General features: G+C 44.9%; 1 protein-coding gene across 6 annotated transcripts in view; it reads right to left on the bottom strand.

Moving 5' to 3' along the window:
* The window catches only part of GRAMD1B (GRAM domain containing 1B), a 230608-nt gene that overhangs the window by 48361 nt on the left and 164303 nt on the right, over positions 1–17944 (bottom strand). For 4 of the 6 annotated variants that reach the window (XR_003852254.1, XM_029573983.1, XM_029573985.1 and 1 more), the window contains 2 exons: positions 12052–12075; positions 8015–8035 (listed from right to left, as the gene is read on the bottom strand). Coding sequence is in view for 5 of the 6 variants with exons in the window: in XM_029573983.1 (XP_029429843.1) it covers positions 8015–8035; positions 12052–12075 (45 nt within the window). In the remaining variant the exon portion in view is untranslated. The remainder of the gene's footprint in view (positions 1–8014; positions 8036–12051; positions 12076–17944) is intronic. The other 2 variants (XM_029573984.1, XM_029573986.1) reach the window with 1 other exon arrangement.

Below are 17944 nucleotides of genomic sequence, written 5' to 3'. Positions count from 1 at the left end.
TGTTTGTCTGTGACCTAAAAAAAATGTGCCCAATGTAAATCAGTATTTAAAGGGTTAATTCAGCAACTGTGCTCTGCAAAAACCACTTCTCTTTCACTTTGTCTGTGGATTTAGTTAATAGACAGTATGATCATCCCTCCCCCCCCCCCCAAAGTTCCCTTTGTTCATTTTCTTTCCTGACTGACATCTGGAAACGAGGTCTTGCATTTTAAAATGTGGCTCCCGGAATGGAGGTTATAAAAGCAGAGAAATGGATTCTGGTTGACGCATACTTTTCCTCCAGAGCTTGGACTTTAGCGAAGATGAACTAGAGCAACAGAGGGATGTATTGTGATATGGAGATATATACATCACTCCTCTCTGATATAGATAAGGTTTGAAAAGGGAGGAAGTGGGGTGGGAGAATTCAATTGGTTAGATAGACTCATACAACTGAATTGCATCTGTTTTGTTGATTAGTTTATTACCTATGGGATTTTCCAATATTTTCTTATTCTGCAAGATGACAACGAAATAATCCCACCTATTAGAAAGGTGTATATTGTGATAAACTACTACATGGACACTCTGCACTTTGTATCTGAATATTAGCAGTAAATGTTCATTCTTATATCTTTATTTTCCAATAAAGAACATAAAAATGTGGTCCCTCAACCCGGAGCAGCACGTCAGCCACTTCATCGGGTTCTGACATGGACATCCAAACAGAGGGCAGAGAGCGTCAGGAAGGTGCTTCAGAGCACCAGCTGCAGACTACAGACGGAAAAGGGTACTGCTGAAATGAAATTATCCCTGAACATCTTGAGTTTCTAAAGAGCTTTGAGAATCACCAAGTGTTTGAGATTTTTTTTTTTTTGTTAAAGCCATTTTGTGAAATTTGACATTTCAATGCTTTTCCCATCCCCTGCTATAATAATTACATCAAATCTCAGGGCGTAGAGCAACCTGGGGGTGCTGCAATGGGTAGGTACTGAGCTCAGAACTAACTGGACGGTTTTTGCTGTAATCACAGTCATTCATGGCCATGGAAAGTCATCATTGCTCAGTACAAACCCAACACACAACCATCACTGATGACTGGGAATATGGTCCTTGCCTCCATCTAAAAGAGAGTATCCAACAACCCTTTCCCAATGCCTATCCAAGCAGAGAAATCAACGATATACCCCTGTCCATGTCTGGCGTGACCGGCATTTGCACAGGGCGGCACACCCGGGGGAGATAGCAGGCCGGCGGCAGCAAGAGAGGCCTGCGGGGCTGCTGGCACAGCCTAACCCGCCGGCGGCCGAGGAAGGAGAGGCCTGTCTTCTGTGTATGTGCATGCGTGCGTGCCCACACACAGCTTCCACTCCCACCCCCCCTCCCAAGCAGGAAGCTCAGTGGGCCGTGGTGGAGCTCATCCCACCACGGCCCGAAGACAACAAGACAGAAGGCCCGTGGGGTCGTGGTGGAGCTCATCCCACTATGGCCCGGTGACAACAGGAGACCATGTGTGGGAGCTTGTATGTGTGTGTGAGTGAGTGAGAGTCTGTGTGTTTCTGAGAGCCTGTGGTGTGTGTATGTGTGTGTGTCTGTGTGAGATCCTATGTGTCTGTGTCTGAGAGAGCCTGTGTGTGTCTGTGTGAGAGCCTGTGTGCCTGTGAATGTGTCTGTGTGAAAGCTTGTGTGTTTGTGTATGTTTGTGTGCCTGTGAGAGCCTATGTGTCACATATAGGCTCTCACAGGCACGCACACACACACACATAAACACATAATGTATCTGTGAGGGAGAGGGAGCCTGTGTATGTTAGAGAGAGGGAGTGTGTGAGAGAATGAATGTGTTATTGTGCATGTGTGTGAGAGAGAAGATAACATTTGTGCGGCCCTACCTCCCCCAATCCACAACAATCTCAGAGTGACTGGAAATCAGATCCCAGATATGGAAAGCAGGAGATTTTTTAATTCTTAATATTTTTAATTATTGGATGCAATTTATGATCCTTCTCTTTCAAGATATTTAATTTTTTGGGGGGGAATAGAACATATTTTAATTGTTGGATTTTTTATTCATCAGATGTTTTGAAATATTTTATTGGTGTTTGGGAAATTTTTTATATTCTATTCATCAACTGGTTTGAAATATTCTTTTTATGAATACAGTTTTACTATTATGATTGATGTTTTATATTTCTTGATTTTATTACTTAATGTTTTATGAAGAATGATACTATCTCTGTTTTTCCATTGTTTTATTTATTTATTTATTTAGAAACTTTTATATACCGGTATTAGTGGGGACATCATACCGGTTCACATATTAACAGAAGGCTTGGAAAATACATTTCAACAGGGAAGGAGAACTGGGCGAGGGGTTAACCAAAGGCAGTATGGAAGAATAGATTAAAAAACAAGAAATCAAAACACACATATTGGCTGGCTTGTTGTGGGTTCCAGCTCAGTTCTTCTCAGCACTTTTCTGTTGATACTTTCTGATCTCTTTATTTTGTATTTGGTGAGGGACTCTCTGTGTTCTGCATATGTGACCGAGGTGAGGTATTTTGCTGGCATGTAATTTCTGTGAAGGTTTCTATAGAAACCTGGTTTCCTAATAAGAGTTTTCATTGGTGTTCTAGGGCTCAGTGTAATGTGCAGTGTTGTCTTTTCATAGATAAGGTTGTTAGGGTTGTTTTGGTATGGGAGGTTTACTATATTGTAATGGTAATTCTGTTTATTCATGGTTCTCTGAGAGCCAAGTCCACACCCAGCATGCATTACAAAAGGTCTAATTCCATAGGAGCTCTAAGTGTCTTTTTTCCAGAGTTTTCTGGTTGGAACCACAGGAGTGCATTTAAATATATTATGCATGTTGTAAGTGATATTTTTGCCTCATCAGACTGTACTTTTGAATATTCTTTTTCACGTAAAATTTGTTATAAATGCATAATTTAATTATGGCGGATGGCGGCATCTGTGCAAGGCTGTAAGATTTGCCAAGGGTACCTAATACCCTTCCCTATCCATGGGTTCGGGGGTGGGAGGTGTCAGTTTTTAAAAATACAGGTTGCAGGTCGGAGCTGGGCTTTATTTGATGGGCCTGGGACAGGCACTGAATGAATCGGGGGGGAGGGGTGGCAGCACAGTACTTTTTTGCACAGGACAGCTAAAAAGCTAGCATCGGCCCTGCCCCCATCTCATAAATAGCTACCCAGAAGCCCTTCCCTTCGGCAGAGGGCACCCATCAATATATTTCCAGTATTGTATCCCAGAAAGAATAGCCGGCATACCTCCAGCACGACATCCCCCAAAGCAGAGCCAGCACCATGGCCCCCAGTCAGTGTTATACAGAGAATCGCCAGCGCAGGGACGGTATCTTTCAAACCAGCGCACGGGTGCACTTTGGCAAGCATCCATTTTATAACTTGCACGCATGTTATGAAAAATAGCCTGGCCACGCGCACATGGGCGCCCGGTTTTAAGTGGGCGCACGCCTAGGCATGCAAATCCTGCACAGGTCAGGTTATTTTATAACGGGCACGCGTCCATGCCGTCACCAGATTCACCAGTCCCGTCCAGCAGTTCCACCTCGCTGAGAGCTAGAACCTCCAAACCCCACTGGTTTAATAACCTGCACTGGCCCCAATGAACCCAGACTCTTTAAACCCAGCAGAAAGAGCTAATTTCTTGTATTTGTTAGTTCCACCTACTCCACAGCAGAAGTAAGGTTACGCAGCAGCGGACCTGGGCGCGCGCCAGGGCGTGTCAGTATTCATGTGCACGTCTCTTGGCCGCACACCGAATCACCCCTGCCCCGCCCGGACTCCACCCATGCCACCCCCCTTTTTGAAATCAAGTGAGACGTGTGCACTGCGGGGAAACAGGCACGCGTCTGGGCGGCTTTTAAAATCCGGTGGGCGCGCGCATCCTCCTGATTTCGGTGCGCTCCGGGCTTTTAAAATTCACTTTTAAGCTTTTTTTTTTTCTCATTAACACAGAACGAGAGAAAGGTCTGAGTGAATCAGGCCCTACGTTTCTGCCTTTACAGGGGAAAAAAAAAAAAGCAAGGAAGGGACAGAATGAGATTGTCTCTCTAAGGGGAGAAAAGGTGCAGCATGTGCTTTACATGATGCTAAGGCCGGGGCAGGATGCCAAAGGCTCTTTATCAGCTAGCAGAAAAGGAAGTCAAGACCAATGTAACTCATCAAGATCAACAACGGACATTGAACAGGAGGCAAAAGTAACAAGTGGAACATTAAAAAAAAAAAGGAAACTCATTTAAACGGCAAGAATGCAACATATTCATCTACAATTGATCTTTAAGTGAAAACTTTCCGTCCAGTGTCCTATTCCTATTAACCAATCCCTGCATAGAAATAGCGCCAGCTTCACCTGTGTTATCCTAGGCTTGCCATGCTGTTGGCTTATAGCTTTGCGGTGTAACAAATGCGCAATCATGCTGCCACGGTATCCTCAACTAGCCTTTTCCTAACTAACATTCTAATGTAGAGGACGATTTTCAAAGCCATCTACCTGGGTGAACTGAAAATCTGAAAATTTCCCACCCTCCAAGTGGTTAAAAGTAGATGCGTTATTTCACATTGAAGCCAATATTGAAAAGCTCGCTGAGCGAGTAAGATAATGGAGTACATTTACACGGTTGTCTGACCTGCACACTTTTAGCAGGGTAAGAGCAAGAGTTTTGAAGGGGTAAGATTTACCTGGTTAAAAATCAGGCATCATTTTTATAATATCGATCTCAATGTGCACACTTTTAGCAGCATTTAACGGAGGTATTTCCTGGGAAGTGTTTTGGGAAGGAGCTAAGAACGCATGCATTTTCAAATCTATGCATGATATTTTCCATTGAAATTTTATCCACACAGTTAATGCAACCTCTGCAATTTTCAAAGGGGAAATACTGGCAGACATTGCACCTAGGCGAGTAGATTGAATATTGCCTCCATAATGTGCAGGGCAAACATCCAAACTGTGCTGTGATGGGAGCTATGAGGATGATGGAGAGTTATGTTGGAATATTGGCCTTGTCTCTCAGAGACCATTTTCTCCGTGGATGAGGTAAGGATGACCAAAAAGCTATGGTGCGGGTACCTGGACTGAAAGATAAAGAAGCAAGATGCTAAGTAGGTTTAAGTGCTAATTGTTGGCATGTGTAATACATGACAACAACCAAAAATTGATACAGAAAAGTTATGGAGCACTAAAGCCTCATTTAAAAATATTCTGGAGGTTACTGAAGAAGCTTAATAGAAAAAAAATAAAATTTTGTCACGCTTACAAGTGTATTCCAGAATTCAATTTTCTTACATTAAGGTATCAGGCAAATTAACTGAACATCAACACATTTCTGAATAAAGGGCTCACAATATGAATATTACCTGAGAAGCGAAGCCCGGTCAACTGCTGACTTGAGGGATCTGCGTCCCTGAGCACTATTATAGCAAAATGCTCAGCTGACGCATTTCATGGTCTCCTACATATTTTAACATGGATCTATCACTCCATAATTTTCCTGCAGTTGATGTGGGATATAGACACTGAGGATGCTGGAAAAGCCCTATTTTACCAAGGATTTCTGTGCAGATCGCCATCCTAGTGCCACCATGTTCATCAGGCAAAAACAGGCATGGCATAGGAAGAGGGAAAGGGGAAAAGCAGAGGGAATGTTCCAGGGCCATCAAACAAGGATATGAATTCAAAGAGCTGGTGCTTACTCTTCTGATGTGCTGCCTTTCATGCTGAACCAGAAAATGGAAGGAGAAAAATGAAAGGAGAAAACACACACACAAAGAGAGGAAGAGCGGAAAGCATGAGACTAAAAGCACAAAAACAAGAAAGAAAAACAAATTAAACATGTAATGCATTGGACAAAGCCTTCTCCATGCTTGCGATTACAGAGAGCCCTAAGCCTCTCCCCACTAGAAATGATACAAAATTTTTTAGACCTTTTAGTGCCTTCTATATATTTTAAGGATGAACATTCATTTTAAACAAATGTGCAAAAGGTGAAGAATAAGGGCAATTCATTTTATTCGGGGACCCCCGAAACAAAATTGAGGGCCCACCCAAAGGAAACAAGCTTTATTTGTTGTATTTGTTAAAAAAGAATGCATTGTAGGCCTGAGGCAGGGGCCTCGTTTAGGGCATAGGCTGAAGCCCAAGGCAGGGGCCACGGCTTATACCTGAGCATGATGCCAGTGCCTCAGCTTAGGCCTTGGCCCGAATCCGAGGCCTTACCTAGGGCATAGACTGAGGCCCCTAGGCCCGAGCGCGATGCTGGGGTCTCGGCCTAGGTCAAGGCTGATGCCAGGGCCTCAGTTGAGACCCGAGACCCCCCCAAAATTTAACGTAAGTGATCTGTTGGGTATCTGAAAAAGTCGCCAGGCCGGGTCCTGATGCCAAGACTTCGCCCCAGTCATAGGCTCGATGCCAGGGCCCGGCCTGGAGGTTGGATCCTGATGCCTGGGCCTTGACCTAGGCCAAGGCACAGGCCAGATGCTGCAGCCTCCCCCGGATCCCGACACCAGGTCCTCGGCCTAGACCCGGGCCACATTCTGGAGCCTGGCCTGGAGGCTGGGTCTCAACGCCTGGGCCTTGGTCTAAGGTCAGGCCCAGGCCCAGAACCTAGGCCTCAGAGTAGTGACAATGGCGTCCTCTTCTTTCTTCTTTCTTTGTAAACTGATGCTATCCTCTGGAGTTGTGCTGGAGTTAATTAACTCTGGTGCATTCATCCTAGTGGATGGCATCATTACCATCAATATGGCGCTATCCACTGGGTGGAATGTGCCAAAGTTAATTTACTCTGGTGTGACCAGAGTGGACGGCGTCAGTTTACGAAGAAAGAGGATAGAAGAGGATGCCATCATCAGAGCTACGAAGCCTGGGCTCCGGGCCTGGGCCTGATCCTAGGCCAAGGCTCAAGCATCAGGATCCAACCTCCATGCCAGGCCCCAGCGTTGGGACCTGGTTTCTGGACTGGGCCATGGCCCAGGCCCTGGCCTAGGTTGAGATCCAGGCATTGGGAACTTGGCCTCTGGGCCAGGCTCCAGCCAAGGTCAAGGCATCTGCCTTCCATAGGCCAAGGGTGAGATCACGGTGACCTACCACATCCGCAGGCGGATCCCCACAGGACCGGGTAAGTGGGGGCTGGAGGGATCCTGACCCCGGCATTTTTCCAGGTGGGAGGGATGGATGGGTGAGGACGGAAGACCTTGGGAGGCCCCATTTTCTTTCTTTCTTTTTTAATGTTTGATTCATTTTTTTCACACAAATAAAACGAATCAAACATTCCACGAACTGAAATTCATGGGGAAAAAACCTTCCGAAAACAAACCGAAAAGCAAAATCAAATATTTTATCCCTGCACATCCCTAATATATTTCCCTATTAGTGGGTAGACTGGATAAGTCATACACTCTTTTTCTGCTGTCACGTTTCTAAGTGTTTTCATTCTGACATGATTTTCTCTTATTTTGCTAAAGCAATAATCGTTCATAGTCCCTGCTTTTCCATTCTAATCTTTCCGACTGCAATATTGAATATACACCCATCCCGGGATATGAGGGGAGGGTGGCTAAACATTTATAGCTTGACCATGCCAGCATGCATTGCTGCCAATCTGGCAGGCATGGAGACCAGGACTCAAAAGGATTTGGAGGAATTAGTGGCATTCAAAGGAAGTGATTCAATATAGTGCTTCAGAGGTATGGCAAGAGAAGGACAGAGTGATGTGTGACGCCTCTCCTGCCTTGGATCAAACAAGTGCTGGAACCATGAGTGGTGGATTGGAAGCATCACATAATGTCTCAATGGAGATGGGCCACAGATCTGTTGACCCTGATCAGTAAAGGGGGAGGGATATTGGACAGTGTGATCACCCTCTATCCCAAGCTTCTATGGGTACAAACAACCACTGCCAACTCCTTTCCCCCTCTGCTCACACTTTATTGCAAAGAAAAGAGTGCTGCGCCCTTCCCCACCAACATATGCTAAGATAAGATCAAGAAGATGCAGTACTTACGTTATACCAACTCTGGCTTTTCTGAAAGAAGAAAAATCAGAAAAAGAAATTAGTTAGCAGAATTAGGTTAGTAAAACTCTGCATAAGCTTTCACAGACAAGTTGGGTATTTCACAGAATGAGCCAGACAATTACAATAAGGATATAAGATAAGTTAAAAGAGTAGGAATTGAAGAGGAGTGGCAAGGCCGTTTCATTGCAGTGTGGTGGATGGAGACTGGGAAATTCAAAAGAATAATTAATAATATGATTTCTACCTAAAGTGCTGCTGCCATATATGCATAGAGATCCTATGGCCCCTGCATGCATTTCCGTGCTTAACAGCATTTGTATTGATTCTTAGGCCATTAGCTAATGCAGCTACACTCTTGGACTCAGCATGCTAGAAACCATATAGAAATCAACTAAGAATAGGACAACACTTAGCTCTCTCTGGTTAGGCTAAACAGCAAACACTGCTCCTGTCCACACTCCCCATTTGCACCACAGATCTTTCTTATCAAGTAGGAAACATGGCATAAGGTCACATGGCATCTATCTGATCCACAAGGAACAAATGGTAAGTACCACATTGTGTCATCACAGACCTAGCTCACAGGCTACATGTCTGTTCTTTGTATCTTGTTTGGGATGCTTGTTTGCCCAGGTTGCTTAGTATTGTAAGATGTGCCACTGCAGCCTGTAGATAACTTTCTGCAGAATGCATTTGAGACTAGTTTTACTGAGGCCAATATATTAATGAGCGGCCAAATTTGCAAAGGCCATTTTTTGTGCTAAAATTGATGAGTGCACATTAAATAAGATAGTGTGCACTATTTACCCTTTTAGCGTGAACATTTTCTATTTGCTTTGCAAATAACTATTTTTTGTGTGCATTTATTTAAATTTTATTAATTGCCTAGCAAAAAGCTCAAGGTGATGTACATGGAAATATAAAAAATGCAATACATTATAATAAAATATAGTTTTATGTTTGCAAAATTGTATTTACATTTATAGATGAGTGACTGCGATACAAAATTATGCAAAGCAGTTCATTAGATATTATGGATGCATATGGTCAAAAATTGCATTTATTTTAATTTTTTGTTTTTCATGTTATTTTTTTCCTTTTTTCTGTTTTCAGACATTTTCATTTTTCCTTTTTTTCCTTCTCATTTGTTTTCCGTAATGTATTGCATATGTTGCGTATTATTTGGAACACTTTGCGGAAAACAAATGAGAATGAAAGTTTTCATTTTTTGGTGGTCAAATTCATTTTGTTTCATATGAAACAAAAATGTATTCATTCATCTCGTTTTCCATTTTCATTTCAATTGAATGCACATTCCCGTTAGATATGCATAGCTACAATTTGCTAAAAACCCTTCACAAATACGATTTCACAAAAAAGTATCTACATCTCAATGAGTTGTAGCTAAAGTTTTAGTGAAATCTTCTGTCTGAAAACTACATGTGATATTTTGCTATCGGCCTTATTTGCATATAAATCCCGGTAGCAAAATAGATCATTGCTAAAATGCATATTTGGAACAAAGTTCTGTGCTTGTTAGTACAGCAGACTCAGTAACTTCTGAAGTGACCAAAAGTCAGTCATTTTTCAGTTGATGCAGTGTGAAAGCTCAGGGCTAGAAACCTGGAGACCTCGTTTCCATTAACCACTCACTGTGTAACCTTCATCAATAGTCATTCGACCTGCCTGTGCTCAAACACAGACTGTTAAGTGCTTTGTGATAAAGATCTTGTGAGCCTTAACTGCATAACACAAACTACCTTGTAACATCAGCCACTTTCATTTCTGAAATAAAAAGGATTTCAGACCTGGCCTGAGACAGCAGCATAGGACTTGGACAGTAACTCATAGGCCTCAGTCTCTCGTGAACTATGATACCCTCACTAGAAGATAGCCAGTGCCACCTCCTTCCCTCATCTTCTCTTTATTCACTGCATGTCAGGTTCAAGCTCCCATGGAATCAAGATGGACAGTTATTACAGCCTTTCATCATTACAGATAAAGCATTGCCACAAAGACCAAGCAAGAAAGGTACAAAACAAAGCTGAAACCACATGGGGACCAGCTGTCAGAAGAGGAGTCGAAATGTTGTTGTCAGAATGGCTTTGGAAGGTTGGTACAGTGGCAGAGGAGTCAAAAGTTCATTGACTGTAATGTAAGGAAATCTGAGTGGGGAAAAACACACACCAGGGGATTTTGTCCTCAACAGTCAGATATAGCAGAACCCACATCATGAGAACAGAAGGAGCAGCTGGAAACAAGAGAATTGTAAAACCTCCTTCAGAAGCAGACGCGCTGGTAGTTACAGGGAACTAATACCTTCTTACACCTCTATACGGAAAAGGAGGAGGGAATACAAAGCAAATAAAGGTAGGACATAGATGAAAAATGAGTATTGATTAGATGGAGCAAGCCAGATAACAATGGCAGTAAATACTGGAACCGGTTTAAGAAACTAACTTATAAATGCTTAAAATATCATAATGGATCATGGCAGGGCCAGGAGCAAGTATTAGCTATGGGAAGCCTGGCATTGCAGTATCCCTCAAAGAGGAAAAGCAAAAATCCCTCATCAGAGAATTCCCAAAGCAGGGCCTACTGGGAATCTATTCCAGTGTCCCTCAACCAGTGACCCTTCAGACTTGATTATCGGGCCGATTCAGTAAAGTCCACAGGAGAGCGGACAAATGCCCGCTCTCCCGGCGCGCGCACAGGCCACTCGCCTGTGCGCATGATTCTGTATTTAAATTAGGTGGTGTGGTAGAAACAGGCAAAAGGAGGCGCTAGGGACACTAGGGCGTCCCTAGCGCCTCCTTTTGACCTGGAGCGGTGGCTGTCAGCGGGTTTGACAGCTGACGCTCAATTTTGCCGGCGTCGGTTCTCGAGCCCGCTGACAGCCACGGGCTCGGAAACCAGACGCCGGCAAAATTGAGCATCCGGTTTTCGGCCCGACAGCCACCGGCCCATTTTACATTTTTTTTCTTTTTTTTTACTCTTCAGGACCTCCGACTTAATATCGCCATGATATTAAGTCAGAGGGTGCACAGAAAAGCAGTTTTTACCTTTGGGTAGGCGTTAATTTCTTAAAGTAAAATGTGCGGCTTGGCTGCACATTTTACTTTCTGTATCGCACGGGCATAACTAATAGGGCCATCAACATGCATCTGCATGTCAAGGGCGCTATTAGGTGCCGCAGGTTGGACGCACGTTTTCCGCCCCTTACTGAATAAGGGGTAAGGGAAAACGAGCGTCCAAGGGCAGGTTAACAGTGCGCTCCGTCGGAGCGCACTGTACTGTATCGGCCTGCAAGTGTGCCAGGGAAAGGTCCACCACCGCCTGATGCTCAGATCCAGGCTAACACCTCAGCACCTCCCAGCAACAGGTGTCACTAGCGGAGGCTCTGAAATATGCAAGAGAAGTTCCTTTCAGAGAACGTGTGTAATCATGCAGGCCTCGTCTTCCTGCCTATAGCATATAGGGCAGAGATAGCTGGACCCCATTTTATTCAGCAGCTCCTCATCGTCCCCCTTCTGGGCTTTGAGTCCTCCAGTCTCTTGTCTTATCCCCAGGCTGTGTGACTCAGTCTGAGTGCTGGGGAACAGCAATGCTGGAGGAGCTCTGGAAGCCGCACGTGGCAGCCTAGGTAACCAGCTTCTCCTTTCTCTCGAACTTGTACATAGAGGGAACAGGTTCAATGGGATGGGTTCATGTGCATCTCCACCCTTTCTCTCTATTTCCTTTACAATTTGGTAGAGGGGCAGATGGGGCTTTCAGTTCTTCTCTAGCTCTTGCGGCTGTATGAGTCCTCTCCGGGTTTGCATTGCCTGCTCTGTGGCGGCTGGCGTGCCGCACAACATTGCTGTTAATGTAGGTGCGGCTTTTGCTTGAAAAGGTTGGGCAAACTCTGATCTAAAGTGAACTATAGGGCATGAGCCGGGTCTGGGGTGAGAAGGTGAGGCAGCAATACAGGGGGGGTCTCTAATGAACAGGGAAAAGGAGTGTAGAGAAGAAAGCACACATCTTACTTTGATGAGGTTAAGTCGGTCATGCTGAAAGCAAAAATGAAATCAGAAACATTAGAAAACTGAAAAATGAGAGGACAAAGCAGAAAACAAAAGTAACAGAAATACACCACAACAATGAGAAATGAAAGACTCCCACCAGCGTCCATCATTCAGGAAAGTAAAGAACATCAGCTTCCCCTCTTATTCACAGAGAGGGATGGGAGGATCCAGAATGAGAATATCTGGAGAGAGTGACCGACTCCAGATTATTTGAAGAGAGGATCCTCCAAACATTTTTGAAAAGAGCCCCCAGACCTTCACCGTGGTGAATGAGAAGCCCACAAAGATCTACAGCGAGGTGTTGAGGGGCCCCATATGTTCCCAGTAAACAGTGAGGAGTCCCAGACATCGAGAAGCCCTCAGAAGTGAGGAATTTTCAAATGTCTACACAGAGGGATGAGAACCCTCCCCAAACATTAACAAAGAAATGTGAGGACTCTCTAAATGTCTCTAAAGAAAATTCCTTTCCCTTTTTGTGTAGTTTTACCAGAATGAGAAGCTGAATTTGGTGTCTGTTTTAAAAACCTCAGCTCGGCCCCCTCCCCCCCACTGCTGCCACTTTCCTCTAGATAGGGGATATTCTTATTTGGCCAAAACCATTTCCCAGTGCCAGACGCTGCAGTACAAGATTACATCACTTTTTCCCCCCTTTCAAATGTTGGCACCCATGTCTGTCTTCAATTGCCTCCCCATAACGTTTTCAGCCATCAGCACTCCAAACGACCACCCACTTTATGCCTATGTTTTTAAAACTCATTTGCGAAATGTAAAGACAGTGATGATTCCTCACTTTTTATTCTGGTTTCAAACATTCTGCCCTCCCCATATGCCTTTCCCTCTTCCCCCTGCATGTAGGGAAGCAAGGAGTAGAAGGACGTGAGGTTGCCTCTTTGCCCAATGTAGAAATAAGGCTCCAAAACCATGCTCCAGGCTTTACGTTTTTCTTGGGCTAACTCAATTCATTCATGACTAGTTTTAGTGGGCTGTGCTCCCTTCATCAGGCTGGTGAAGAGAGAGCAGTTATATTGGATTTAAACAGTCCAAAGTCAGCTAGGCACCAGGTAGTCTGCCTATGCCAGGTCTCATGTCCTTTGGGGATGATATTTATCTTATTGTGGTCTGAGAGAAAGTAAAGATGGGGGGTTAGGTTTGGTTTCCTTTTTCTGTGAGCTTGCACGTTTGTTTCTTCATTCAACTATATGTGCTACCTTCCATCTTGAGCAAAATATTGGGCTTGCAGTGTTTAGCCCGCTTGACTATGTAGAAATAAGATGCTGCAGATGATGCCTTTTTTTATTGGGCTAGCTAAGCTCAACACATCTTTGCCCGAGAACATGTGAGCCATGAAAAAGTAGAGACAGCCCTCTAGTGGGGAAGCTGGAGCATCACCGGCAACAAAGCAGGAGGCCGAGATGAAAGCTCCTCGCCAGTCTCAGGCCCTGAGTGATCTTGGAAATGCCAAACATTTTGTAATAGGATCCCACCGCTCAGGGCTGAATCCGCACCAGCATCAAAGGCAAAAGCACGGGATAATTCATCAAATTCACACGGTGACAAAGAAACATGGAATATTGATCCTCACACTATTAAAAGTAGACATGGTCATGTCCTTTTTAGTTCGTTGGTACTCCCTGATGTTTCCCAATTGTTCCATGAGTGTCACCCAATTACTTTCTCCTCTATGACTATAATGCTTGTGAATGGCAGATCTCTAAATGGTAAAATTTTCACGCTTTCAGATTTAATTATTGACGACTTACTTGATTTGTTATCTGAAAACTTGAAACCTGAATTTAGGATTTTGATGGTTTTCAACTTCCACAGGCTTGCCCCCCTGGATTTTCCTTTTTTTCAGCATCCAGTGCTTGGTAAAAGAGGAGATGGAGTAGCAATTTTATATCGAGCTTCAATCCCACCGTATATCCGTTCTTTTCACCAACCTAAGGGTTCAGATTGCTTGTGCCTTAGATCAACCCGCTTGAATAATTTGGTTATCTTCTTGGTGTACAGAGCACCTCAAGATGCCAGGGATTCCCTTTCTGAGCTACTGGATGCAACACTGATGGGGGGACTTCATCTATTCTGAACTTGCCACTGTGGGCCCAGCCAGCAGCGGATTTATATCCCCAGCTGCCCTTAGGCGATCCCCTTCCATCCTCCACTCAAGACATCACAGCTGGGGAAAGAGATGCCCTTTGATGATAAGCGCTGATCCCTGCCATAACATGGCCGTGGAGGAGTGGCCACTGGTTGTTATTTCCACTGACAGCAGTGGCATCGCACTGGCACTCCCCATAGCCCACTCCTGCCAACAGCCCTGCACACTGGCATATCTTGCTTTTAAATGTATTCTGCCTACTGGTAAATCTGCCCCTCGGCCCAGAATCTGACTTTCTGAAGATTATGGATGTTCCGGGCCTAGAATAAGTAATCCAGGCTCCCACCCATATAGCAGGTCATAACTTTAATTCTGGTCTTTCACCCACACAGTGAGGAGTCAGTCCTGACAGTAAAGGGGATCCTAGGATCCTAGTCACTCTGTTATTAGGGTCTGTGGCATACCAAGGGGGGGGGGAGGTAGTCATTGCCCCCACACACTGGCCTAGGGAGGGCGGAGCACCTGCCTTAGAGCAGATTCAGCAAGCGAAAGCTGGACCATAGCCAGCTTCAGTGTTGGGTTGCAGGCAGAAAAGAGCAGTAGCGCTCTCAGTTAGCAGCAGTGCGGGTCACAGGAACCCAGACCATGTACCTGTACAGCCTCTTTCTCCTTCTACTCATATGCTTCCTGTTTCAAAGTGGACACAGGTGGGAAAGGAAGCGGAAGGATCCTTCAGGGACTGGAAGCACTATGCATGCTTTGAGTCCTCACAGCCTGTGCTGCTGGCTCTGCAAGAAGATGAGAAAGAGGGAAGAAGATGAAATGAATGGTGAAAAAATGGAGGAGGAGAGAGATTGGAAGGAAGGCAAATAGAAATTAGAATAGAGGAAGAGAGGAAGATAGGAAGAAGAGGAATAATAGAGATGAGAAAGAGGAGCAAGATGGGAAGGAGGAGGAAGAGATAGAAGAGAAATTGAGGAGGGAAGAAATGAGAGAGGAGGGAAAGGAGAAATGGACATGAGTGATATAAAGGAGGAGAAAATGTAGAGAAGAGCAATGGAAAGGAGGGGGAGGGTGAAGGGATTGGTAGCAAGGGAGAAGGAGGGGGAGAAGGAAGTGAGAAGAAAGGGAGGAGGAAGGAGGAAGAGGAGGGGAAAGGGAGAGAAGAGACGAGAAAGGATGGAGATGGAGAAATGGGTGAAGGATGGAGGTAAGGAGAAAAGAGAGAGGAGGGTGTGATAGAGAGAAAGGAGGAGGTCCGCATTCAGCCTTTAGCTGGCTAGTTAGCCAGCAAATATCGGAGATAGCCGGTTAATTTATCCGGCTAACTCTGCTCCTCCCTGGTCCACTCCCGGGTAACCAATTACCCAGCTAGAATTTAGCCAGATATGGCGTTCGAATGTGGACCTCGAGATATATGAGGGACAGAAGAACGAGGAGGTGGAGGGGAGAGATGAGAGAGGGGTGGAGAAGAAGTGGGGTTATATGAGTGTGAAGGGAACGGAAGAGGAGAAAACAGATAAAGAGGTAAAGAAGGTGGTGCGGAGGAGAGAGATGAAGAAGGAAGAAGGGGTGGATGAGAACAGAGATGAGGGATATAAGCTGGGAACAGAAGGAGAGCAGTATGTGAGAGTTGGGGAAGAGTCATTGTGACTGAGAGGAGGGATGTGTGTGAGAAGGAGGGAGAGGCAAGGGGTATATGCGAGAAGGAAATGAAGGTAGGGGGAATGGAAGAGTGTAGGACAAAGAGAAACAATGAAAAGGAAACAAAACGGCAAAGGAGTTAGGAATAAGATAAGCAAAAGAAGAAATCAGGAGAATGGAAAAATCTCAAGGAAAGGTTGAGAGAATAGAATGAGTAACAGAAGAAGGAGACAGAGAAATCAAAGAGAAGAGAAAATATGGAAAACGCAGAAATGAAGAATAAAGAAAATAGGAAAAAACTAAAAGATAAGAAAGAATCAAAGGAAGAATATAAATGTAGCCTCTCTTCCAGCTGTGGACCTGGAAGGGAGGGTCAAACAGGATCCCAAGTCTAACTCCTCTCTCTGTCCCACTGCCCCATGGTGTCGGATCCTCCAAGGCCTAAGATATGGGGGGGTTGACTCTCTCTTTCTCTCCTGTGTAGCTCGCTCTTTTTAGAGGTGGAAGGGATGTGAGTGCCAACAAATTACTCTGGCTGGGTGTCTAAATGAAAACCTTACTGCAGCTTCAGTGGCATGCTGTGGCATGATACACTCCAGTTCTCGGCACAACAGTTTGTTATCCCAGTTCTCCAACTTTCTTTTATCAGCACTTGGACCAGAAAAAACTCACCCTCCAGAACATGGAAAAGTAAGCCTTCCCACACGGGCAGGCGTAGCCTTCCAAAAATACTGGCAGATAAACGGGGCTTCCATACTATTCTACCTCTTCTCCCCAGAGTGGAGATTCCAGATGAGGGCCTCCTACTGAATCAAAAAGGTTTTACTCACAGTTCTCCTTCTCACATACACACGGGATCTTTCAGATGAAAGGTCCAGGCGGCAGGGATCACGCAATTATTTCAGGAAGGGTGGCAGCAAAAGTTTTCCTTCCAGGTACATCAAAAGAAAGTCCTTACACCAATGTGCAAAAACTGGAACTCTCGCAGAGGGTCATCTCCGGCAGCCACTGACCATGGATTGTGAGCTGGGGCGGGCAGAGTCCTCCCTATCCTGGCCACCCTGGTTAAGGGACTTTCCTGCAATCCCTTCTCAGGCCAAGAGCTCAGCAAAAATCCTGGGAACACAACACTGGAGACAATCCAACCAGATAGGCTTAAACCTCCCACCTCTCTTGCATTACAGATGCCCAGCTGCCGGACAGTTACGCTGACAGCTTACACTTCCAGCGTAGCTGCCCAGAGATGTGCTGGAAGCACCCAGGATCACATCATTTTATGATCCCGAGCCGGCATAAGAGGCCATGATAGTAGTAATGGGTGGGTGGGAGGGCTTGGGGGAGAAGGGGTTGAATAATATGAGAGGGGGGGGTAAGAAACCCATATTTTTTTTATTCTCCAGGGAGGTAGGGGAAACGGGGGGGGGGGGGGCAGGGCTGGCTGCATTATTAGGGGGTCTTTTCCTTTTGGAGGATTTGGGTGGGGGGAGGGGGGGCTCTGGCAACAGAGATTTAAAAGATTAATGGTAATGGGGAGAGTGGGAATCAGGCCAGGAGGCCCTCAGTTTAGGGTTGGTTTTTTTTTAACAATAAGAGTGACACTTGAGCGAATATCTTTCGGATAGTAGAAAGACTAGGGGGCACTCCATGAAGTGAGCAAGGGGCACATTTAAAACTAATCGGAGAAAGTTCTTTTTTACTCAACGCACAATTAAACTCTGGAATTTGTTGCCAGAGGATGTGGTTAGTGCAGTTAGTATAGCTGTGTTTAAAAAAGGATTGGATAAGTTCTTGGAGGAGAAGTCCATTACCTGCTATTAAGTTCACTTAGAGAATAGCCACTGACATTAGCAATGGTAACATGGAATAGACTTAGTTTTTGGGTACTTGCCAGGTTCTTATGGCCTGGATCGGCCACTGTTGGAAACGGGATGCTGGGCTTGATGGACCCTTGGTCTGACCCAGTATGGCATTTTATGTTCTTATGTTCTTTTGAAGGTTGGATAATTTTACACCTAACTGGACATATTCAAAATGTGGCCAGTTAGGTTTAAAGTTATCTCGCTACAGTTAGCCAGATCACTTTAATCAGGGATATTTATTGGGATGTTTATT

The sequence above is a fragment of the Rhinatrema bivittatum genome, chromosome 12 (assembly GCF_901001135.1).
Source record: "Rhinatrema bivittatum chromosome 12, aRhiBiv1.1, whole genome shotgun sequence".
NCBI lineage: Eukaryota > Metazoa > Chordata > Amphibia > Gymnophiona > Rhinatrematidae > Rhinatrema > Rhinatrema bivittatum.
Note: the sequence above shows the minus strand (reverse complement) of the source record. Positions and strands in the feature narration are given on the sequence as shown.